The sequence below is a fragment of the Maniola jurtina genome, chromosome 13, assembly GCF_905333055.1.
Source record: "Maniola jurtina chromosome 13, ilManJurt1.1, whole genome shotgun sequence".
NCBI lineage: Eukaryota > Metazoa > Arthropoda > Insecta > Lepidoptera > Nymphalidae > Maniola > Maniola jurtina.
The window spans coordinates 3489776-3515829 of NC_060041.1; the positions used below are offsets into that span (position 1 = coordinate 3489776).

Genomic DNA, 26054 nt, shown 5'->3' on the forward strand with positions numbered 1-26054 from the left:
ATCGTAGTTCCAATTTCATTTGAATGTTAAGCAATCAAAGACCATGAAATTTTGCAGACATATTCTAGAAACTAATACTAAAACTACAAAATGAGTCCTAATACTAATACAATTATTAAAGGACCCTAAGAAAACGGCGTACCTATCTAGTTTTCGCAAAAACGTACAATAAATACCTTGCCTAATCAAAAAAACAGAAAAAGCGGCCAAGATAAACAAATTCCCTGGTACCCTTTTAAAAAGAACACCGTATAAAGAGTTATCTATCTCCTCTACAGAATAATAGGGTATGAATGGCTTAGATTATATTGAAAGGCCGTATCTGCGGCTACCGGCGGCGGCGAGGCTGAAAGGGACGAGATAGCGTTAAAACACTCATTTGTTTTGTCACCCGGCCCGACCACCGACTAATGTCGCCGCCGTGGATGCATACTGCGCAGGTAGATGTGGTAATTGTAGCTTTTAATCACTACCAATATTATAAATATATAGTATAATACGAGAGTATCTTGTTTATTGGTCTATTGGTTTGTCCTTCAATCACGTTATCAACGGACCAACGGATCGACATGATTTATTGCATGGATATAATTATAGACCTAGGGGTGATTCGCTAGTATAGTGATCATCAAACTCAAATCATTTATTCTAATTGGGTACCTACGAGTACCATTATACACTTTTCGATTATCAAGTGTGAGATAATGATGTGATGTTGATAGTTAATTACGTAAAACTAAAGCTACAAGGGTTCCAAACGCGTCCTGGTCTTAGAAGAAATCCTTAACAAACACAGCATCACTAAGGTAGGCATCACAGGTAGGTATACGTAATAGATTTATATCGGTTGATGTCGACGACGAAATAATCATTTTTCTTCTTCATCTGCTTTAGGGCTATGCAGGTTCTTGTTAGCATACTCTGAATCAGTTCGACCGTCTCCGATCCATTGTGATCACCTCCACTTCTTATTTCCTCGTAAAACCTGTGGCCGCTAGATAGGTACAGCAGCACTTAAGTAATCGTTAGTCTAAAAAGATTTTTTTTCTCTTAACAGGGCTCTCTCCGTCACTCACTCCATACAATCGTAGTTCCAATTTCATTTGAATATTAAGCAACCAAAGTCCATCAAATTTTGCAGACATTCTAGAAACTAATATCTGTGTCTGTGGTATTTTAGATTTTTCTAAAAATATGTAGTTTTAAAATTACAAGGGCTCAAAGATTTGTACGTGAATTTTTAAGACCGCGTAACTTTGAAACCGAATATTTTAACGAAAATCTGGAAAACCACAGGCATAGATATTAGTTCCTGGAAATTACAAGATTCCATTGAGTATGATTGGTTAGTATTCAAATGAGAGACGAACTACGTTTGTATGGAGCGCGTGACAAAGACACCCCTCTTAAGAAACCAAGATCGTAACGCCAGAAAAAGGTTGTACTTCAATTCAAACTATATCAACTTAATGAAGTGATCTATTAACTCCACAACTCCCAACTCCGTTATATCGTAACTTCTTGATCAAGAATGTTAAAGCGCGCTTAAACATTTTCGTTCTGAAATTTATTTAAGGCATTTATTAGTGATAATTTAAGCAATGCCACTAAACCAGCAAGTTTATATCTAACTTCACTTTGAGGTTTCACAATTAAATAAGTACATTGTAAGAAACTTATTTGAAAAAGTTGACTTAAGTATTAATAAGAGCTACTTAGATTCTAGTTGTATGACAGGCGTTAAAGTAACGTAATGGTTATGGTTAAACTTTAACCGTCAATAAAAGCTAAATGGGTTGCACAGTGCACGCAAAAGTCACAGTTTGTTAACTTTGAACCATATTTTTACTATTAATCTTAAATACAGAGGTTTAAGAGGTTTACATTAATATTCAGTACTGTCCTGTGCACAGTGCATCCCACTTCTGAACTTTAACTGGCTGCATGCAACTGGACCATCGATAGGTATACCTATGCAATCTATGTTATGGCTTATTTTATTAAGAGTCCGTGATTCTGTCCACTGTACTCCTTAATAAAAATAATAAGAATAAACTAAATAGTGACTAAATTTTCGAAAGAAAAATGGTTGAATTTTCACCACAATATATTGTTAGTGATGGTTATAAATAACAATTATGGTAACAAACTACAATCAGTTAGCTCATTTAAAACAACCTACGCACGCCACCTGTAGCCTTTGTTGTGAAACTAAAGCTAAGTACTCATTATACTTAAAGTCACTAGATAATCTCCGCGACTTCGTCCGCGTGGATTAAGATTTTTTAAAAGTTCCATCGGAATTCATTGATTTTCCGGGATAAAAAGTAGGCTCTGTCCTTCCCCGGGATGCAAGCTATCTTCGTTCTTTCGTCAAAATAGGTTAAACAGATAGGCCGTGAAAGGCTAGAAGACACATGCATACGCATTTATTAACCCCCGACCCAAAAAGAGGGGTGTTATAAGTTTGACGTGTGTACCTGTCTGTGGCAAGCTCCTAAACTAATGAACTGATTTTAATTTAGTTTTTTTTTTTTGTTTGAAAGGTGGCTTGATCGAGAGTGTTCTTAGCTTTCATCCGAGAAAATCGGTTCAGCCGTTTGAAAGTTATCAGCTCTTTTCTAGTTATTGTGACCTTTACTTGTCGGGGGTGTTGTAAATTTTTAATTTACACTTGCAATACATTTTAGTATGGATAATTAAAAAAGTCGGTGGTAGGTATGCAGTTTCACTGTGGGCAATGGATGAAGAGATAAAAACCGAAGTGCCGGGGCCTGAGTGTTTTTATATGTAAAGGACAGATTATAACGGCGTTTATTGACGGCCGCCGAATACCGGTAGCGGTTGCGGCTGTACAGGACAAAGAACCTTTTTTCAAACTTTTTCAAAGTTAAGGATTCTGACGTAGGCAAGCGATCACAGATAATCTAAAGTTATCGCATGCATTTTGTGGGCAAATTGCATTAGAAAATTGTTTTGAAAAATCATGTAGATTAAAAATATTAACGATTTTTTGTTATCAGGTAGGTACTTTTTATACCAAGTGATATTATATGAAAGGGCTGTACCTGTACCTACATTCTAACGCAGATTTTTATTTATTTTTATGCATAATAGTTTTTGATTTGTCGTGCGAATAGTCAAATAATACTAGTGTATTACGGAACCCTTGGTGCGCGAGTCTGACTCGCACTTGGCCGGTTTTTTACGCATTATATCACAGGTTACTTTCGCATACTATACCTACCTATTATAAATAAAGTGACGATGTATAAGTAATTTATTTCCTAATAAAATGAGATGCCTATACCGACTTATTACGGTATTCTTCGCTACGGTACTCTTCCTTGGAAAGAACTGCACGCTCTACATTTAAATATTCTTTGACAAACGAAATCCTTCAGGAATGTCAGAATAAAAAATCCGGTGAGCAAAACCACAGTTTTTTTCCGATTAAACTCCAAAACTGAAAAGGTCGGTTCTTAATTACCGCATAAAAAGCGAAAATTTCGCCAAACGCGCCCGTCAGTGGCATTAAAGAGCGAAACCTGACCGAACATTGTTCATTAATTGAATTGCAATAATAACCGGCCGAATAAATATAGAATAAATTCTCGATATATGTACGTATAAAGAGGTCTTTATGCCAAACAAATCGGCCGCCTTTGAGAGGCTCAAACGCGCCGCGAGTAATCGACTTATTTTATTTGTCGTTTAATGTTTTAGCAAGCAACGATTAGTTCTACAGACGTACAACATTCCTTTAATCCTCTGAGAGGCTACAGAATTAATCGAATTCTTTATAGAGTACACTTATTTCGTACCTACTTGTTTACGAACGTACCTACTACGTTTTAACTTAAAGTAATTTGTAAATAGATGGTGAAATATTTTTTAAACATTAATCTTATTAAAAACTAGCTGATGCCCGCAGCTTCGCCCGCGTGGATTGGTCAGATCCCCTGCAGCATCAGGATTGAGAAGTTGGACTCCAAATTTTTTATGAAACAATGTCGCAAAGTTCCTCTATCGATTAAAAAAGAAATCAAAACGCAAATCGGTTCAGAAATCTCGGAGATTTCGGTGTACATAGGTAAAAAAACACAACTCCCTTTTTGAAAGTCGGTTAAAAAAGTAGCCTATGTTACTCCCTGATCAATTCTCTACTTGTCTGTGAAAATCCCGTCAAAATCGGTTCAGCCGTTCCCAAGATTAGCCTTTTCAAACAGACAGACAGACAGACAAAAATTTTAAAAACGTGTGATTCAGTTATAGTATCGTTCAAATAACCATATGACCTTAATATGCGGTAGTTATTTCGAAATTACAGACAGACACTCCAATTTTATTTATTAGTATAGATTGGGTGGTTAGTACTGTAAAAAGTCAATAATTCACTCTATTGGTAACAATAAACGCAAGTCAATTCGGCTCGCATTTTTGGACTGTCATTGTCAAGAGTTGAAAACTTTTGAAAATATAAAATTCGAGGTGCAAAGTGTTTTCTTATTAGTTAGATACCTAATAGTAGTTAGGTATATATTGCACTAAAATATTGGGTAAAATTGTGTCAGCTCTGTTTGTTAATCTTTGCCTTTAATTATAAAAAGCCTTTCGTATTACGCTTTTTATAAAAATGCAAGCCTACAGTTATGTCAAAGATAATAAGATTAGAAGTTTCGTAATTTTCTAATGTCTGACTTTATTAATTTGAAACACAACTTACGAGTGAAGAAGTGCAGATGTTCGTGTAATTTTATAGTTACTTTTATTTTAATAAGTAGAAACTTTTATTGAATAGCTTCTGGGAATTATCGAAGCACTACGTATATTTTAATACCTACAGAGCAATGAGTGAATAGGATTTGTGATAGGAATTGACTTGTATAGGGTAGCTACTTTTACGTAGAGTCGGCTAATGGCCGACGCATACTAACTGTATTTTGACTACAGTGATGTATACCTATTTCATCATCATCATCATCATCATCTAGTGGGTGATTCGCTAGCTCAGTGTTCAACGCTGAATGATAGCCACCGAGCTCATTTGACATTTAGTTTCAATCCATTGAAGGTTTTCTATAAAAAAATATTTTAATATCACTAGTGAAGCAGCTGTGAAGAGCCTCGATAGCTCAACGGTTGAGGAAAGGACTAACTTCCGAAAGGTCGGCGGTTCAAACTCCACCCGTTCCACTATTGTCGTACCCATTCCTGGTACAAGCTTTACGCTTAATTGGAGGGGAAATACACCCCGGTATTAGTCATGATTAGCATGGCTAATATTCTTTAAAAAAGAAAAAATATGGAACCAACCAATGTCAAACGAGCTCAGTGGCTATCATTCAGTGTTGAACACTGATTTAGCGAATTACCCCACAGGTCAACCTATCGCCGGCTCACTACTGAGTACGAGTCTTTTCTGAGAATGGTAATAGTCCACAGCTGGCCAAGTACGGATTGGCAAACTAATGAACTCGCGTTGACGAATTTGTCTTTGGTCTATTTTGGTAGCTGAATGCAGAACTCTGTATGAAGGACTAAGTAGTTCATTCTAGTAGAACTTTAGACCGTAGGCAGTGGGACCAACGCCTAAGCCTGTGAGCGTTTATTAAACCACTCAAATTCCAAATGCCCGCATGATTGTGAATATTTTAACCCGCATGTTTACTACTTTGCTTTTGTTTTTTACTTGCGTAGAGACCCCATATGCCTTCTTATAGCAATCGACTTAATTGTGATCATCTTGCTCTTGGTATTGAGCTATGAATATAATACTACGAATCAATTAAGTACAAAGATGGAGTTCCTTGCTAATTAGGTTAATCTATGTTATAAGGTACGATAGGACTGACCTATTATACCTATGCGTATAGTATAAAAATCCTGTAAAAATAAATAGTTGCCTGTTCACTCTTGACTTGAAGGTACCCATATTAAAAGTGGAAGGAAAAACTGATGACGGATGGGCGTTCCATATCCTAGCGGTTCGGATTAGAAACGAGGAAGCAAATCGCTTCGTACGTGTCCGAGGAATTTCGACTACGTACGGATGCAGACCTTGACAATGCCTTGCAGTACGATGGTAGAAAGGTGAAGCAGGAACCAGGTCAAAGAGCTCTTGTTCACACTACGAAATATATACCTACGAGTATTATAATAACTAATAAGGTATTCTTTTACGGCATTTCGCCAGCAAAGAAGCAGAGATCCATCAGATCAGAGCACGCTGGACCACCGGTAGAGCGCTATCGGCATAATTTGAACACGCTTCAGGTTAATTGAGGCTGAACGCCGGACGAGATAAGCCGATGGAGGATTTACGAGCATGCGACCAAGATAACACATGCGCTTGATACATCGTGTTAGTTGCATGGTGGCCGCCTGCGGTAACAACTAACAAGCTGTTCAAATGCTCTTACAATTGAAATATATACTTATTGGCTCTGTATTAGTTCGAGGGATAAAGTCCAGAATATGCCAGAATTTGTCAAAGAACTTTTACCGAACAGTTCTCAAGGATAGGCATGGTGAAGTTATTGTCACGCTGTTGAAATGCCCTGAAAAATATGTTGGCCCAAAACTTTTAGTGATAATATGCCCAGGGAAGGAAGTGACCGAACTAGATCTCAAAGCTATAATATATGCTGAAGTAATAGTCATGCTTTTGAAATGCTCATACAATGGATAGGTTTAGATAGGTATTAGCTCAGAATTTCTTCGAGTAATAATGTCCAGGACATGACCTAATTCGTCAAAGAACTAAAGTTAAAGAACTCAAGCTCGGTGAAGAGTTAATCGCGCTATTTTAGCGTTTCAACTATCGTGAGTGATTTTCATTATAAATATATACCAGTTCCCGGCTGTAAATACGTGGTCAGTCGACGTAGGTAGGTAAGTACTTAACGTCGACTGACTTTCGAACCAATTCCTTTCACAGTTTTCTCACACATGGGTAGGTATAGCCGGGAACTTGTATAATATGTATAATGATAATCACGCTGTTGAAATCATAGATTTTGGAAGCGCCATAGTTGAAATGCTCTTATATTTGAAAAATATATTAGCTCGGAATTTCTTAAAGTGGATACAACCAAGAACATGGCTGGAAGGACGTAACGGATGGAACTAGCTCACAAGGCTAGTATGCTGAAATGACAGTTTCGCTATCAGACTTTATGTCAAGCGTGAGACAGAGGGCTACTAAGGATCCGACAAGTGACATAATTAGATTTGCTAAGGTTGCCGCGTTTCATACATGTATCACATTTGCCGCGTCTAACTTCTCTCAACTACCGCCCATTTATGGTTACTTGTTTTCGATTAGAAAGCATATCTACCATCTCGGGGCCGTCCATTTTTCATACCTTCATTATAAAACACATTTAACATTATTCGTATGACAAAAAAGGAGCAGTGCGTGCTACACTATCGCGATGCGGCGAAAACCAAAGCCGTCGCATTCCGTACAACTATTTTGGCACGGTGTCAAAAGATGTTCTTTTGTTTTGTGCAGTTGGAAAACGCCTGTCACAGTTGTCGACACGTAACGTTCAGAGCGAAGAGAACCAAATTGTTTGCGAGTCAAATTGCATGTCAGAAATGGCATAATTTAACCCAAATAAAAACAAGAGAACGTTTAACCGCACTGAATATCAGTTCCATCAGTATTTATTGCTAGATAATAACCTTTTTACGACTGAAATTAATAACCGATAGGGTCTTGGACTGTAGTAATAAAATTATGTGATGTTTTGTAAGTATAGCGCGAGCGGTATAATAGAGTAGTTACTGTGAGAAAATATTTTTATGTTAAAAAATTATATTTTTTTGTCGTTTATCGCCTTGTGGTGTCGTTGTTCGCCTCCCGTTCAGCGTGACCTTAATAATAATAGTTAATCATGTTGAAAATCTCGAAAAATCTATTTTTAAAAATTATTTTCTTTAATAATGATAAACTGCCGTCATACAAAACATCACATAATTTTATTACTAAACAATCCAAGACCATATTCTATCTGTAATCTATCGATTGTTGTATACAAGCAACGTTGTTATTGGTCAAAAACCGGCCAAGAGTGAGTCAGATTCACACTCAAAAGACTCCGTATCACCCTATGAGAAATTAATGTAGACCTATACTATTTTTTATTTTATTTTGTGATGTATCCACAATTTCACGGTTTCCGGCTTTTTCTATAACTTGTGTTATAAGACATTGGCTACCTGGCTTTTATGATTCTAAATTAACCGAAAATATCGACTCTATAAGTTTTGATTACCTTGACGGGTCTTGGCAGTCACAACAGACAGACAACGAAGTGATCCTAAAAGGGTTCCTTTTTTCTCTGGATTCCGTATGATCCTAAAATTTATAGGGTCATTATGACAATTATTAACAACGTCCCAAAGTAACTCATCGACGAATTACGGATAGATTGATTATAATAATTAATTTCGGAAGTTAGCCTCGTTTAAAATTACGTTACATCACTGGTTAAATGTTGGCCGTCATTTTAAAAAAAAGTAAGTTGCACAAGTCAGGCATGTTGAACTTGGACCATACCTTTAATCTTAATCATAATATAGTAGGTACCTACCTAATAAGCTAAGCCGATTCATAATTCTATGGTATAAATACAAACTTAGTCAAAACATTTTGGTTTTATTGCTGGTCAAAGTTTAACCTGTATAACGTAACTTTACCTACCTGTCTACTTATCATGCAACCTAAGGGCTTCGTTGCATAATCAGTACCAGACAAGTAGGTAGGTATAACATTGTTATAGAAATAAAAACCTAAGGTATTTGTAGGTTGAAAAGGACATTTGAGACAAAAACTAATAGATATTAATTACATTAGTCAGTTTTAACTCCATAACTAATCTATTTTTCAGAAATAGTAGGTACACAGCCATTAAGAGGGGTCTCTCCGTCACTCGCTTCATACAAACATAGTTCCAAATTCATTTGAATATTAAGCAACCAAAGTCCATGAAGTTTTGCAGATATATTCTAGAAACTAGTATGTCTGTGGTTTTCCAGATTTCTGTTAAAATATTCGGTTTCAAAGTTACGCGGTCTTAAAAATTTACATACAAATCTTTACAAGCCCCTGTAATTTTGAAACTACATATTTTTAGACAAATCTAAAACACCACAGACACAGATATTAGTTTCTAGAATATGTCTGCATTTCATGGACTTTGGTTGCTTAATATTCAAATGAAATTGGAACTACGATTGTATGAAGCGAGTGACGGAGAGAGCCCTGTTAACTATCATAAGGAATGTATAACATGACCCTACATAGAAAATAGAAAAAAAATTATCACAAAACGGCTAATTAAAAATATTACACTCATAAATTATAACTCATAGCTACAATTGGCGGCGGAGAATGCGAAAACACGCCTTTTACAAATAGGAAATCCGTCATAAGTTGGTTCTAACTATATTTTATAACGTTACGCCTTAAGTTATCTAAGTCAAAGTTGACACTGCCCAGGCAGAGTTGAGTGCACCAAGGTTTTGGGCAGAGTTCCCGAAAAGGGTTTCTTGGTTTGTCCTTCAGTCACGTCGCAATGGATCGACGTGATTTTTTGAATTGGTATGGTATGAGGACGTTTTGATCCAGCGTCATTTACCTACTAGGTACCTATTGGTCAATAAGTATAACTAAATCAAGTGACCAATAAAGACATAAAAATTATAAAATGAAGCAAAATTGCTATCGCGTTTTGTTTTTAATCAAGTTTTGAATCAAGGTCGCTACATAGGTATGCAAAGAGCTAAAATAAATTAGGGTGCTATAGGATAGTAATTATTATTTACTAGCGACCCGCCCCGGCTTCGCACGAGTGGACACTACCACGAAAAATCCTATCTATTTTCCGGGATAAAAATATAGCCTATACGGATTCGGAAGAATCCCTCTAAGTAATGGTAAAAGAAATTTTGAAATCGGTCCAGTAGTTTTTGAGCCTATTCAATACAAACATACAAAAATACAAAAATACGAAGGTTTCCTCTTTATAATATTAGTATAGATTGGGAAACACTGCCGAAAAAAGTCTAGCTTTAAAATAAGTAAAAATTAATTAACTTTTATTTCAGGCCTTAGACCCATAATTGTGTTAGTATGACAAACATCACTTAAACTATGTTAGTAGATACTTATTTCTAGCTTAACAACTAATTCTATAACTATAAAACCCGAGGGAGCCTCTTGGCGCCTATGTGCGCACCCCCCCAGCACCTCCAGCAATGTTACCTTACCTTATGTTATTACCTGGGCAATGTTGTCTTTGCACATCCTGCGAACTTTGCCTACAACATAATATACTATAGGTATACGACATACGCACAACCCGTTAACAATGAAGGGATGTAGCTTTTATAGTTCTAAATGAATATTAATACAACTTATTAGATAATAATAAAACGCGGCGCCATACTGGTGACGTAATAACTTAAGCCCCTTGCACACTGGTTGCAAATCCTAACCCCCATTGTGATAGCACCCTAGTTACATCACCCTATCAACGAATATTGTCAACTCTATTTTATTGACCATACGGTTTATAATCGTGTGACAGAAATAACAAATAACTATCAGATATGGGGTGATACAGAAATGTAATAATACGGTACGTATCGTTGATCTAGGAAATTATAAGTACTAGTAAGTAGAGATTTTTCCGGTGCTCCTCCGTATACTAACGAGATACGGTCGCAATGTATTGATTTTGCGTCGTTTTTCCATATTTTTGCTATTGGGAAAAGTCGTGTGCATTGTGGTTTTCGTTTTTGTTTGTGTAATTTTGAGTAGGACTTTGTAACTTTTGTTTTAGCTGGTAGCTTCTATGGAATGCACCATACAGGCAATGCTTGTTCTACCATTTATTTTCAGTATTTTTAGTTTTCCAATTTCATAGAAGTTTGGAATTTGTAGAGCCTCAATTATACTTCATGTCGAAAACTTGCTTTAGAAAGAGTTGCGTTTGATGTCTATATAATTAATTAAAAAGAGAGTCTTAAATCATTTAAATTTCAAAGTTTTGATTTAAGTTATTTGTTTCAGTGACCAATTAGGTATTTGATTAGATCAAAACTTACGAACGAGGTTCAGCGAAGTGATTCGCTATTTCAGTGGTTATTATTCTGACATTGCTACTTCACTGAGTGACATTAAAATATTTTTTCATAGAAAACCTTCAATGCATTAAAAACAAATGTAAAGCGAGCTCGATGGCTAGCTATCATTCATGCTCTTGTTTAAATAATTCTAGTACAGTGACGAATTTAAGGTCAAGAACTTACTGTATGAAGTTCTGGTAGAATTTTTCTGATTGTTCTACCATTGTAAGCTCTGAAATATTAGGTCCTATACCTAATTGTAAGATAGATAGGTACGTGATGCTGCAGTTAGCATACCTATTTACCTATTACTAAAGTTCAAAATAATTTATGTAAGTATGCAAATAGATTGTTGGTTAATTCTGCAGTTCATTTTAAAATCGCCCTGTATCTAGGTGCTTATGACTGACCGAATTATTGTCCATAGCGATATTGATACCGAGGGTGACAATGTGTCCATCGAGGTCGCTCATTGGTCGCCGTGACGTCACGGTCTAGTCACGCCCTTCCTTGTACAAACCGGTATTAACCGGATAGGTGCGGATAGTTGCGGTTAGATAGGCTTTTTAACCGGTATTTTTGATCTTTTTTGCCTAGCTTAGTAGGTACATACCTATATTCGATTTAGGTAGGTACTATTTCTACTACTTATCAGCAAATTTTATCGACTGACAAATTTGATGTCCGTCTCCAGAAAGCTAGATAACTGTCAGCAGATACTGTCAGCTCATAAATAGTGTGACACACTTTCGAACTTTTGATAAGTTATTAGAGATTGCGAGTAATGTAGATGATATTATAACTCCTTCTTGGGAATCCAATCTAAATCTTTAAATAATCTCTTCATTCTCTCGTTGAATTTGACATAATCACAGGTCATACTAGGTGCCTAAGTAATTCTATGGGAAATGTTTACATCCCTATGCCTAGTCCGTCGGGAATCCTAAGTCCAGCCGGTCGAAAAAGTGCCTAATGGGCCATGCTTGATGCTTTTTAATCTTACGAAGTCGAGTTAGTACTTACTTACCTAGGTGGGTATTATTATACCTATTATATTCGGTGGTAGGCATTGAACTAAATTAATACCTAAGTATAGAGGGATTATTTCATACAAAAAATTGTTTTCTATGAATCTGTCAAAGTATGATACCATGAACATCAAGTTATAAATAAACACCAGTGCAACATGGTTGCAACTCGCAATTTTTTTTGTCTGGAATGACCGGCCTTCTGCCGTAGACTACATACAATACATACTTAGAGGTCATTGGCGGTAGAGTTATCAGAACGGCCGCTAACAAACCTTTTAAAGGTATATATCTACTTACCTAATTATATTTTGCCATTTCCAAACCGTTTTCTTTTTCTCAGAAGTCTACATACAATGCGAAAAATGTAGACCGTCTAAAAAATCGCTCGTAGAAATCACCGCATTCCGTCCACGAGTCGGCCGGCAGTTCGGGCCTGCGCCCATAATTGCCCCTTGGCGCCCGACGGCTCATCTCACTTTTGTACCTTTTTGTACTCGGACGATGGTCCCTTTTGTTCATCGCTTGTTGGTTTTTGGGAATTAGCATGTCTTATTAGCATAACTGTCCGATAGGTCGTGATTGCTGTTTTAACAGCTGAATGGGGCCGGGGTACGATCGACCGCGACGATGGTTTATTGCACTTTATAAAACGCCTTTAGATATTCCTCAAATTAGCTTCAATCATTATAATTCTTTTAGCGGAACGTTAATTAATAGTATATTAAATTTAATTGAGCAATAAAAAGGACCGGGCGATGACCGAGCAGCAGCCCGATTAGTAAATCATTCGAGGAATAATGCCCTATAAAATCTAGCTCAGAATTTATGCTACTCCGGCGAACACAGCCGCGTCGAGTTTACGCGCAGGTATAAATCAGCGAAGCGCATACGAGTCACAGTCCTCACCGAAGGGACGTCGATAAAATATGCGTCTGCGAGCTCGGTCACCGAAATGGTAATATTGTTAACAAGGAGTAAAATAACTACACGGAAAACCAAAAGGAGAATTATGCATCATCTCGAGAATTTCTCAATAAGATGTGGTGTGCGCGTGGGGCCGACGCGGGCGCCGCCCCGCGGCGAGTCGGTGGCGCCTCTATCGATTATTCGGGGCTCTCGCTCGGGCGTAGCGCGGCGTCCCGTTCGCGCCGCGCGGGTGGCGCCCGCCGCGTCATTACCGGCCACCTCGGCACCGCGACCTCTTCAGGGTTCTCGTTTAAACAGGGCTCGCAGGCTATATCATTAATCTATTACGGCGAGAAGGTGGGCTCGCGTACGTAAGGTGATTTCTCGTTTTTGGCCGCGGCCGGTGAAAGGTAACTACGTCGACTCGACATTCGGTTTTATGGTGCTTAATTAGCGTTGATCTTTCGCTCGGACTGTCGGCTCGTTGGAGCTCCATATACGTCGTCCCTTTATTGGCCGATATCTGATCTTAGATAGTCGGTTAGATGTCACGCTGGGAGTCGTGACGCGGTCGGCTATAAAAAGCTCTATTACACGGGTTCTCGACAGCACCGATATTTGATGTTTTGCGTCGTCTCGTCGTGCCTTTTCCTATAGAATACAAGTACCTAGAATTGATTCCAGGCATTTGAATTTAGACTGTTGAGAGTAGGTATTTTTATGGGCTACTGAAACTATCTCGTAAGAACTCTACGTGACTCGAATTTTCAATGTATCCAAGGTACCTACGCTGAAAATTAGTTGAATTTTCTGACGTCTAAACATCCTGCTTATAAGTACCTACTTATCTATCTATTGTCTCACCACACAGGTATGCCTAAGTAGGTACCTATGTCTTGTGCTGGTCTGCTGGTATATTTTATGGGAATCGCCGGCCCGCCCTCCGGCGTCGTCGAGGCGTGCCGGCTGCGCAGGCGCCTCTCCAGAATAGGGTTGCCACACGTCTTTTCTGAAAGTAACTACTTAATTAAATAATTTTAATATTGCTCGGTTACTGCTTGTTTTCTGAGCTCCCTCCGCAACCCGTTTCTTATACAAGATACTACTAGAAACAGATATGAAAACTAAAAAAAAGTAGATAGGTAGGTACAGGTTCAACTTACTAGGTATAGATACTCTAAAGGAAACCAAGAATTTGCCTTCATGTTACAAGACTTCATCAGCTATTATTGCAAAAGTCTCATCAAAATATTATTTATGTGGCTAAGTTTAAACTTTAACCTCATAGTAAGAGAACAAGAAGTTCCAGGCAATATTTCTATCTATTTTCATATCGATCTATCGCAGTGGACGTTGTCAGGTCATTCATTATCAGATGGTACCAATTAATAAGTTCCATGTCCAGATATTTAAGCATCTTACAAAGTTGCCAACCCTACGCTCAACTCATTCATATTTTGTACAACTGCCTAATTACACTCCGCAAGACTCGATCTCACTGATTAAGTTCTTGACATATTATTTCGTCTTATAACAAGTTTCTTGCTTGTTTGTTGGCTTTGGGCGCTTCCAAATCTGTCAATAACTTTTTCGATAGGTTTTTGTTGAAGGTAGGTACTTAGGTACTTATAAGAAGTCCACAGATTAAGAAAAGCCACTGCGACTCTCGTTATCTCTGCTTCGTTTATTTATATTCTATGGGATATCGGCAGCTTCATGTGTTACTAATTTTAATAATAGTTTTAGATTCCTATAAGACATTGTCCAATAAGAATCGAAATTAAGCCTGAGTCCGCCACTTTAGCAGGATTTCACACACCTTTGAGAACGTTATGGAGAACTCCTCAGATATGCGTTTTCTTACAATGTTTTCCTACACCGTTAAAGCAAGTGACAGTAAGAGAGGTAAGTAGGTACGTGCCCGGGATCGAAGCCTTGAACAGTCGAATAGGAGGCGAGCGTTTTAACCACTAGGCTTTCCCGACTTAGAAAATAGAGGCAAGAAAATTTTTACGCGCCTTAGATAATCTAACAGCTTAAGTAGGTACTTTTTACCCTTTGTATTTCTACTTTGTAACCTACTTATCAATGTAAAAGTTTGCAATAGGTATGATTTACAATACTACGGAATCATCGATGTTGAATTATCATGATGGTGGAGGTGGGAGAAGTAGTTTCCTAGAGTTTTTCTAGATTTGGCTGAATAGGGACTCAATGGCTAACCTAAGCCCATCTATAGTTAGGGCTTGGTTTACTTCCTTCTGTAAATACTTTATTAAAATCGTGCCATTTGTGCGTACCTACTTTAGCTAGTATGAAGTCAAAATTCATATACTTTACATAAATAATTGCATAGAGTGATCACGTGGACGCCACAAAAGAAGGCCAAAATGCAGGCAAAAAGTTTAGATGAAATGTGTAGAAGAAATGTGTAGGAGAATGGGCAAATACCTATAAAATTAGAGAGAGCGGACAATAAATGCGATAAGTAGGTCCTTAAATGGAAGAAGACTGGAGGAGACCAGCTAGGTAATTCGCTAACTCAGTGTCTAACCCTGAATGATATAGCAACCGTTTGTTCTACACTGCTGCTTCCCTGGGTGATATTAAAATATTTTTTCGTACAATACCTTCAATGGTTTAAAAAATGAACTCAATGAAATGGCCACTATTATAATTGAGTATTAGACACTGAGTTAACGAATCACCCCGCATGACCCAAAAAGGATTGAAATGCCCTAGAATGATGATAATGAATTAATTGCATAGAGTAGGTACCTAATAGAAGCAACAAAACTTATAGTGTTCTCCTGCGCGCTGATTTGATAACTCAACGTCTTACACTGAATGATAGCCACCAAGCTCTTTATTGACATGTATTTTTAATCCATTGAAAGTTTTCTACGAAAAATTATTTTGCTCTTGCTCAGCGAAGCAGCAATGTAGAACCAACCAATGTTAAATGACCTAGCTGATCAGATAGCCATATTTCCAGCGGCATGCAGGTTATAGAGGCATAAAAGCGCTGCTTACCCTGATTTAAATAGTTCAATGATCATTTTTCATCATGACCGCTACTATGACTACTATAACTAAATAGGCAACTACCTAACTTCTGCCTACCCTGGCTATAGCCATTGTGCACGCCACTGCATATTACCTGTCATAAGATCACTGAGATAGCGAATCACCCTGCAGGAGCCACAAGGGGTTGTACCTACTTAATGCCCCAGGACGATGATGATGATGATGAATCACATAGAGTAATAGAAGCAACAGAACTTCTAATGCTCTCCTGAAGCTTCTATTTTTATCGCTTTACAATTTCCCTCAAGGGCTATGTATACTGACAGCAATAATCGATATTTATCTCGTTCCGCAGCTGTCGGAACCTTAGCACGATACATAATATCTCTCTTACAAACCGGTTCCTAGATCAGTTATGCATAATTACGCTTTTGATGTATCTATTCAAACCTGCTTTCGCTTGTTATTTGAATAGTTAATCGATAGGTGATAAATTCTATACAATTTTTATCTAAACTAGGGATGTTATGGATATATAATTTCGGATCCGGATATAGATATGGATATTGGTAAAAAATAATATCGGTTTCGGTTACGGTTATGGATATTAAATTATTTCGGATTATCCGATAGTTTCGGTTACGGATGTTAATTTTTTAAGGAACTGTAAAATGTGAACTGATGAAGGTGTCGCATTCCAGCGGAGTGCACAGTTAATTCGTACGAGTGTAGTATTTAGTTAGACTCCGCCCTATCCGAAACTATCCAAAACTTTTATTACGGATTCAGTTACGGTTACGGATATTTTTTTATTTCGGATATCCGATAGTTTCGGTTACGGATATGGATATCCATAACAACACTAATCTAAACAACATATAAAAGGAAAAACTGACTGACTGACTAACTGACTGAGTGATCAATCAATGCAAAGTTCAAACTACTTACTGGAAAAAGCTTCCACACCTCTTACAGGTTAGCTCGCTACCGTCTTAGATTGCGTCATCACTTACCACCAAGTGAGATTGCAGTCAAGGCATAACTTGTATCTGATTTAAAAAAAAAAAAACCCTTGTATCCATTGTGTAAAATGTAAATGACCGAAAAATGAAACATTATTTTTATGACGGTGTCATTAGCCTTTGATTTTTTATATGTTTCGCAGGTGAATGATATTAATAGCTTGCTTTATGACCAAGGTTTGTTCTAAGCTATAAAAAGCAGCAATAAATCATGCCAAAGAATTGTTAAAGTAATTTAGCAATCTGTCGATACTTGATCTGCCGTCTTTGTTTTGCGAGCGAGAACAATGTAAGTACCTAATCAGTTAATGTGGCTAGTTAAGAGAATGTGTACAACAGAACTAAGCACAATATGGCTAATACATATTGTTGTAAACAAATCTCTAAACTAAATCGACAAATCTAAGGCCCGATATCCACCTAAGTGGAGAGATGAATATAATAAGTACCTATTTACTAGAGGATGCCCGCGACTTCGTCCGCGTGGATTTAGGTTTTTAAAGATCTCGTGGGAACTGTTTGATATTCCGGGATAAAAAGTTGCCTATGTCAATAATTACAGGGACGCAAGCTACCACGGTACCCATACAAATCGGTTAAGCGGATAAGTTTTGGGTAATTCCGTGGGAGCTCTTTGTTTTTCCGGGATAAAAAGTAGCCTATGTATGTCCCCGGGATATAAGCTAACCCTGTACCTTTCGTCAAAATCGGTTAAACTGTTTGGCCGTGAAAAGGTAGCAGACAGACAGACAGACACACTTCCACATTTATAATATTAGTATGGATTTAGTCGACCAATCAGATTCTGATAGATGATGTGAAAAAATTATCACGTCATCTTTTAATCACCTATCTGATCGGTTGACTGTACACATCTCCTCTTCACTCCACTTAGGTAGAGCTAGCTATACTGGTTCTAAGTCTAATGCAATCCTTATCCTAAGGAATCATTAACAAAAGGATATCAATAATTTTAGACCTGCCATTTTAGTTTAGTTTCGATAAACTCTCTCTCTCTTTATTAAAGTCTTTTTATCATCAAAGTAATAATACATTTAGTCATTGGTAGATGCTTATGACGATTCAAAAGTACCTACTTGTAAAATACTAATTGAATAAAACTATTTTAAATTTGAATTATTACCTATAGGTACCTATTAGGTATGAAAACATTCACAGACTAATCTTACAAACGCGATCGCTTGCTATACGGCCGTGGTCTGTGGTAAGCTATAAAAACAGCGATAAATCATGCCAAAGAAATGTTTAGGCAGTTGTTAAAGTAATTTAGCACTCTCTGTCGATACCTGCTCTGTTGTGTTTTCTTTGCGGGCGAGAACAACGTAACCTATTATTAGGTCTTTATTATCAAAGCAAAAAACTTACCTAATTGTCAATATACCACTATGCAAACGTTGACAAAGTAGTATTAGAAACGTAATCGCATGCTATACGGCTGTGGTTTGTGATAATGTTAAGCTATAAAGACTAGTAATTTATCATGCTAAAGAAAGTTTGGCTCTCTCTGTCGATTCTCTACGGTATACGTTTTCGGAGCGAGTACAACCGTAACCTACTATTATTTTTCTTTATTGTCAAAGTTAAAATGTAATAAGTACCTAATCAATATGGTACGTTTGAAAGTTCACAGGAATTTAATCGCTTGCTATACGACCGTGGTCTGTGGTAAGCTATAAAAACAGTGATAAATCATGCCAAAGAAATGTTTAGGCAGTTGTTAAAGTAATTTAGCACTCTCTGTCGATACCTGCTCTGCTGTGTTTGTTTTGCGGGCGAGAACAACGTAACCTATTATTACGTCTCTTCATTTTTTAAGCCAGAGGTGGTCAACCTTTTTTTGGACGCAAGCTAAATGTGAATAATCGTTTTTCATTCATAATTTCGTGAACTGTTGAATTGATTGATGTTAAGGTGTTTAAATTAAAATATTGTTTAACATAGACATTAATGTAGGACAGATTTCATAAAATCACAAAAATGCCTCATGATATGTACGAGTAGGTATGTTACAATAAATCATAGTTTCTGGAATCTTAGCTCCACCAAATCCAAATCTACGCACACCAAACATTTTATTTCACTATTCGGATACTCACCTTTTGAGTAACTAAGGAAAACTAAAGTATATGAACAAAAAATAATCAAAAACAAATTCATATTATTGAATTATGATAATAATTTGGGGATCTCTGTGGCTACCTGCTCTGGTATTTGTTTTGCGCGCGAGAACAACGCAAGCTGTTATTACGTCTCGTTATTTTTCAGGCAGGAGTGGCTAACTCGTTGAGTTCGTTTGCTTTTGTTTCACCGTGGATGATGGTTAAACAGCCGAAAGACTATGAATGAAGATTGCTTAATAGACACCTTCGTAATAAATGAAGTTTCTTTTATGAAACGCTGCTTGCAGTTTTCACATAAATATAGTACAAAATATTAGTGGCAATTTCTTACGGCCTTAGCTTCCTGCTGACCGAGTCCAACATAGTTGATAGTCAGTATTTGACCATTTTTGGCTATCTCAGTAACTAAACTAATAGGGATATGAAATTTCGGTATATTATGTGTCATGTACTGCTTTTTAAACAACAAATACTGAAAACAATGATTTATAAATAGTTTGTAAGTTGTGACCAAAACAAACGGCCATTTTTTAGGATTTTCTTTCACGGTTTAGTGCGATATTCTAGCTCGGAAAAGAAATATTTCATACACCCAAAATATGCTGTTCATAATAATTATGTACGGAATCCTACAAGAGCGAGGCCCAACTCACATAATAGGTACAACTAAATATCTGAGATCTGAAACTTCACAAATGACAGTGTTGAAAGTTTAGAGCTTGTAAGTTACGAAAATTAATAGTCAATCTGTACTTTTCCCGACTGCGGCAAAGCCAAAAGGAAGGGTTATGATTTTAGCAGTCTATGTATGTATGTGTGTATGAATGTATGTATGTTTGTATCCAGATTCTGTGTGTTCCACTGTAGAGCCTAAACTACTGGACCGATTTTGATGAATGAGGTGTCAATTGATTCGCTGTAAAGGAACGGGTGGCATAGGCTATATTTTGTACGAAAAAAATTAACCTAACGGATGTTAGGCACATCAAAAAAAATGGGTGGGTGGTATCGAGTGGGATTGTCAAATGAAAGAGGAGAAAATTTTGAGCTCATGAATGTAAAGTATATAACAACATTAAAATATACCAAGCTACAGAAAAACAATTTTACTCTAATATTTCAGCGTTTATTAAGACGATCGCAGTCGAGTTTTAGTTTTCAACTTTATCTTGTTGTGAATGGTGGATACTCTGTACGCGATTTGAAGAGAATAAGCGAGGAAAGCGTGAAATCAAATAATTTAGAATATAATTTGAAATATAGCACTTACCGTGAAATGATCGGACCGAATTTTTTGATTGTTTTACACCTATGGTGAAAGTTACGTCTTTAAGAGATTTGTCATTAAAGACAAAAACCCAAAAGTCTAAGGTTTTAGACCAAACTTCTGATTTTTTTTCTATCGAGGAAAGTTTGTCCAATCATGTTTTTATCGGACCAAATCCAAGGGGATATAATGAAAAATATTATATATTAATTTCAAATTTTTCGATCCATGCGTTCCTAACTTATTTACATTTTAGTAAACTTTAGTATCGACGAAAACGGAGACTGCCGCGTTAATACCTACAACGCTTCTATCCAAGCCTATTATTTAACGACTGGTTATTTATAAATCGTAAAATACATGTCCATAATTTAATAAAGCATTTGATTGATGAATGATATTTAAACCAACAGTTTCAAACCCACGCTTACCTGTTATATCGCCGGCAGCGGCGCGAGCGCAGGATCGTAACTTTTCATTCATACTAAGTACATATTCTATACACACTAAATTTTAGCTTACTTAAAATTATGTCTGCAAGTATTGTCTGAATGAAAATCCAAAACTAATTGATGCCTGCGACGTCTTGTGTTTGAAATTTTTAATTTTCTTTTTTCGTGTTGGACTAGAATATTTTTCGGAATAAAAAAAAAATTATCCATGTCGGCCCCTTAGATGCAAGCTGTCTGTGTTATAGTGCCAAAAATAGTGTTGTCCTCATGGTTCCGGGTTAGGTTAAAATCGTTAATAAAATAATATTTCGTGCAAAACGAGTAAAATAAACATACGAAATGTGTAATTATGAGATTAAAAAGTAGCATTAATCACATATTATTTTAAAGACTTAAAGAAAGGCCGATTCACACCAAGCACGTACACTTGACACGTGAAGGTTTCACGTCACGCAAGCGGTATGTCATGTCTCATATTCCATACATTACAACGCAATGCTACGCGCTACGTCTACGCTTACGCAGACTGTGTGAACGAGCTGTAATTGGTAACAAAAAATGCAAAAATAATTCACCTAGAGAATTTTTCAATATTTAATAATTATGTACAACTCATAAATTCAGAATCAAGCGATACTTACCTATTTATTTCATTTGAATTTGAATTATTTTCAACACATTTTGTTAGTGTCATACACATTTGATAAGAATTCCCACAAATATTTATCGGTTAGTAGGTAAGTATCGTTTTGCATCATTAAAGACAAAACCCCGAAACGTCATTTTGGTATCCGGGGTTAAAAAATGTGGACTACCTATAGCTAATTTAATTAAGGGCATGAATATCTAAATGTCGTATTATATATTGCGACATATTTACTTATATTATATATACTTACCTATCGCAATAGTAATTTGTAGTATTAATTAAATTGCGTGCCAAGTTCCTTACTAGTAATAATTATGTTTATCTATAATTACCGACACTCGCAACAACTTAGCAATCGATCAAGTTCCTTTTCGAGCCAATTAACTGTCGTAACATCTTGTAGACTAAACACTAGCTGTTTTTATCATTAATGATATTTAATGGGTTTAAACTTTAATGATAAAATGGCATTTAACTTTAACGCACCTATTCTGATGTTTACCCACGCTTTGTAAGAATTTGAGGGCATGCTACATAACAAACTTATTAATTTTCACATAGAAACTTAATAAGGTTGTTATATGTTTGTTAACAAACACAATTATATTATTATCTTATAGTTAATAAAGCACAAAAATTAAAATATCATTAGGTAGGTAGGTATAAATTATGTATTTTTGCAAAATATTTATGATAATATGGTGCCTATATTTTCTTTTTATAATTATATTTATTTAGTTATTAGTACTTATGTTTTATTTATGGAATTATTTATATTTTCATATTTTTATTAACAAGCATTGTAGGTATGTACCTACCTACCTATTAATTTATCTGCGCTCATAATTAATTAATTGGATATTAAGTACATTTCTGATTCTATTATTCAGTATTACATAGTTAACAGTGATAAGTAGGTGTTAGTTGTCTACTATGAACTTTCGTATTATTTATGTGATGTTTTTTTTTTTAATAAATTGCAGCAAATCAACGGATATGTCTCATAGGATAGTTAAATATGAGTACTTATTAAATTAAATAAACACTATACACACTTACAATATACCTAGTATTATATTATATTCATTATAAAATATCTACCTATTTTTAAATTTTATTCCTATTGCAGAAAATCTCATATTTTGTCATAATTATACGGCTCACAGTGGGGCAGATCCAGGAATTAGGCGGCCAATATTATTTTCTCCCATATATGTGCTGTAAATAGGTTAAATTATATTTTTTAGTATTTTGGGAACTTATTTTTCAAAACTAACTGATGCCCGCGGCCGCGCTTGCGTATATTTTGGTTTTAAATCCTGTTTGTCGAAATTCTGATTTAAATCATGTGGAAACCATGGATTTTCTGAGATAAAAAGTAACCTATGTGCTAACCCAGGGCATAATCTATATCCATTCGAAATTTCAGCCAAATCGGTTCAGTAGTTTTACCGCGAAGGAGAAACAAACGTTTTTTTGACACGAAAAACAAATAATTCCATAAAGTGCCAAAACAGATTTTATTTCTATATAAAACATAGTAAAAAACTAAAAACACTAAAACTATAAGTAATAGTAAATTAAAATCGTGATTATGATAAATTAAGAAAATATAAAAACAAAAACTAAGAAAATAAAGATGCAATGGTAAATAAAAAAATACGAAAATAAACATAATGTGATTCAGATCAATCCCAAGTGTCTTCACCAGAGCTAGAGCTCAATTCATCCTTGTCAAGTTGGTCCGGTTCAGATTCCTCATGAGGACATTCTGCTGTGTTGAGTTCAGCGGAAATAAGCATTTCCAACGCTTCTTTGCTATGAGGCACATTTTTTCTTTTAGGTTTTGGCTTTATGCTCGATATTAATGGATCCGAACTTAGCAACAACCTATTAAGGCCGTCATAATTGCATTGCTCCCTTGAGCATTTTCTTGCGAAATACCGATACTGGCGAAAATGTTTGTTTCGTGCCTCTGCTGCTTCTTCGGATAGTAATCCAATAGGCAGAAGTGCATGATCCATTACAGTTGCACAATGTATTAAGATTTTATGCATTGTTGGAGACATAGGGTGCCAGGGATACAACTCAATATAAAGTTTTGTGGTCTGTTTCTATAGTGCTACGCATTTTGAGTGTTTTTCTGCGTTTACTTCTCTCACTTGAATCTTCAAACGACTTTGATGGTTTACCAGAAGAAGGCTTTTTAGGTCTCGGTATTTCGTATGTTCCTTTTAACCATTCATCATTCTTTTGAATGAAAGTATGGGCCTTTTTATGTGACTCGATCCATTTTTTCTTAAATTGTGACTTTAGACATGAGAAATTATGTTTAACTTCCTTCTTTTGTTCATCACAATATTCATCTTGTGATAGACTATATCTCTCAAAATAAATCAATTTTGCATCAAAATCGGGCAAGTCTTGTTATTGCAATTTAGTAAAAAGAAATCCACGTGTTACGGTGCGAGTCCCTAAAGTGCCTTCCTATTCTGGAAGCAAATAAAAACCGGTTTAAACCGAAAAAAAGAAATTTGTGAAATACGGCGATTTTCCGCTATGTACTTCATAGCCTTCAAAATATGGATTCCGCGAGAGTCCGCAGCTAATCTCGATGTATTCAATTAGGGATAATAGTCAGTTTTTATTTACAATGAATAAAACCGATGGGACTCGGTGGGAAGTTAAAGTAAAACCTTTTTGAGTATCTAAAAGATGATTTTTCGACCGCAACAGAAGCATTATTTTGCAAGTGCCATGAAATATCTATTTTATCGTTATTCAAACTTTTTTATAAATGTAATATATGGGCGCTTACCTGTTATAATCGAATCCATTAAGATTTTTTGCAAAAATAACTCACTAACATATAAAAATCACTTTTTAAAAAGTTGTTTTAATTGAATCAGTTAACGCAGTATGAACACTTAGAGTGACGCTCAGGTTTAGACTGACACAAAATGGTGAACACCCCTAATTAGAGGAATGGAGAGGTGGCATTATGTTCGGTGTCTACTTAATTACCTAAGGTAGTAAGTTTTGTTTGTCAATGGCCATTTTTGAGAAATCGATTTATGGCCAGCTAATTCCCGGAACTGCCCCACCGTGCGGCTTATCAAATCATTTAGATTACTTTCTTATTATATTTTCTTGACTCGTATAACAGTCTAGAATCTTAATTAATATACCCAATATCCCCAGTGGCGTGCACTTCAAACATGCATAAAGGAATTGCATACCCTAGAGATTTTTCATAAGCCATTTTGAAGAATTTTTTTCCAATTTTGTATCATCATCTGCCAGTCTTATCTAGTGTCCTACATACCATACGTCATTAATCCTGTGCACGCCACTGGATATCCAGTGTTCAGGCGATCGCCTTTATTCTTCGCATACTAAAGTTCATTTTTCTCCTTCGTAGGAGCTCATCTATAGCCAAAGCCAACGGATGTTGTCAAAGTTGCTGTGGCCAAATCCAGTACCTAGTGCGCCCAGAGACCCCCACTCAGATCATTTGGTTAGTAGACATTTCATTTTTTTTTAATCTACAGAAATAAATAAATAGCAAAAAGCTACCTTAAAATAGGGTTGCCATCTGTAAAATGTTTAAGACTAGGACAATGAACTCGAAAACGGATTTTCGAGCTTAAACCTCGGACTATCTGTCCTGTCTATTCCTTTTAACCTCCAAATAAAGTAAATATAAAATACCTTTAGGTAAACTTTGGTAACAATATCATTAAAAATTAAACAGAATGTTTCTCTCATCATTCAAGATTAAAAACTAATTGTTATTGGACAATCTGAAACCCAGGCGCTTCCCGGATGCCCACCAAACTAAAACCGATCCGGGGAAACTTGGACGGATTGCAACCCTACCTAAAATGTAATCATAGCAGAAAAAATAAATGTTGCCTGCAGACTGCAGTTTGCTTACAAGCTTTTTCTTTTTTTAAGTCTAAGTCAAATAATTTATTCAAAGTAAATGCTATTTTACACTTTTTGATTGCCAGCAATTAAATTGTTCAGATCTGAAAGAGCCCATAACAAACTCAGCTTGATGTTACTTTTTCTTTCAAATCGTTCAGATTCTTGGATCAGCTCCGTATGTCGAAATATGCTTATAATATGTACTTTGAAAATCATACAAATATTTGTAGATATATTATGGATATGTAGACTATTGTTTTGTGATTTTGCCAGAGAGATGTCGTATTATTAGAGGCGGTGTGTCTTGTGAAGTTTTTTTCTTAATATTAGTTTATTTCAATACAAGATAGCAGAGGGTTGAGCCTCTAGTAATAACGACATCTCTATTGCATAAAACACCTATATTCGCTAAAAAATCTATGATTCCAACTCATGGGTCATGACTCTAAAATTCCTCAATTAGCTAATCGTACCGTGAAACTATTGCAAC

General features: G+C 36.2%; 1 protein-coding gene and 1 long non-coding RNA gene across 8 annotated transcripts in view; one reads left to right on the forward strand and one right to left on the reverse strand.

Moving 5' to 3' along the window:
• The window catches only part of LOC123870797 (optomotor-blind protein), a 148649-nt gene that overhangs the window by 78565 nt on the left and 44030 nt on the right, over positions 1-26054 (forward strand). For 4 of the 7 annotated variants that reach the window (XM_045914240.1, XM_045914233.1, XM_045914237.1 and 1 more), the window contains one exon: positions 25056-25151. The exons of the other annotated variants lie outside the window; for them this stretch is intronic. In XM_045914240.1, coding sequence (XP_045770196.1) covers positions 25056-25151 — 96 coding nt within the window. The remainder of the gene's footprint in view (positions 1-25055; positions 25152-26054) is intronic. 7 annotated transcript variants of the gene reach the window in all.
• LOC123870798 lies at positions 2289-17903 on the reverse strand. Its single transcript, XR_006797154.1, has 2 exons — positions 17814-17903; positions 2289-2360 (listed from the first exon to the last, which is right to left on the reverse strand). It is a non-coding gene; the product is annotated as an uncharacterized LOC123870798 (long non-coding RNA).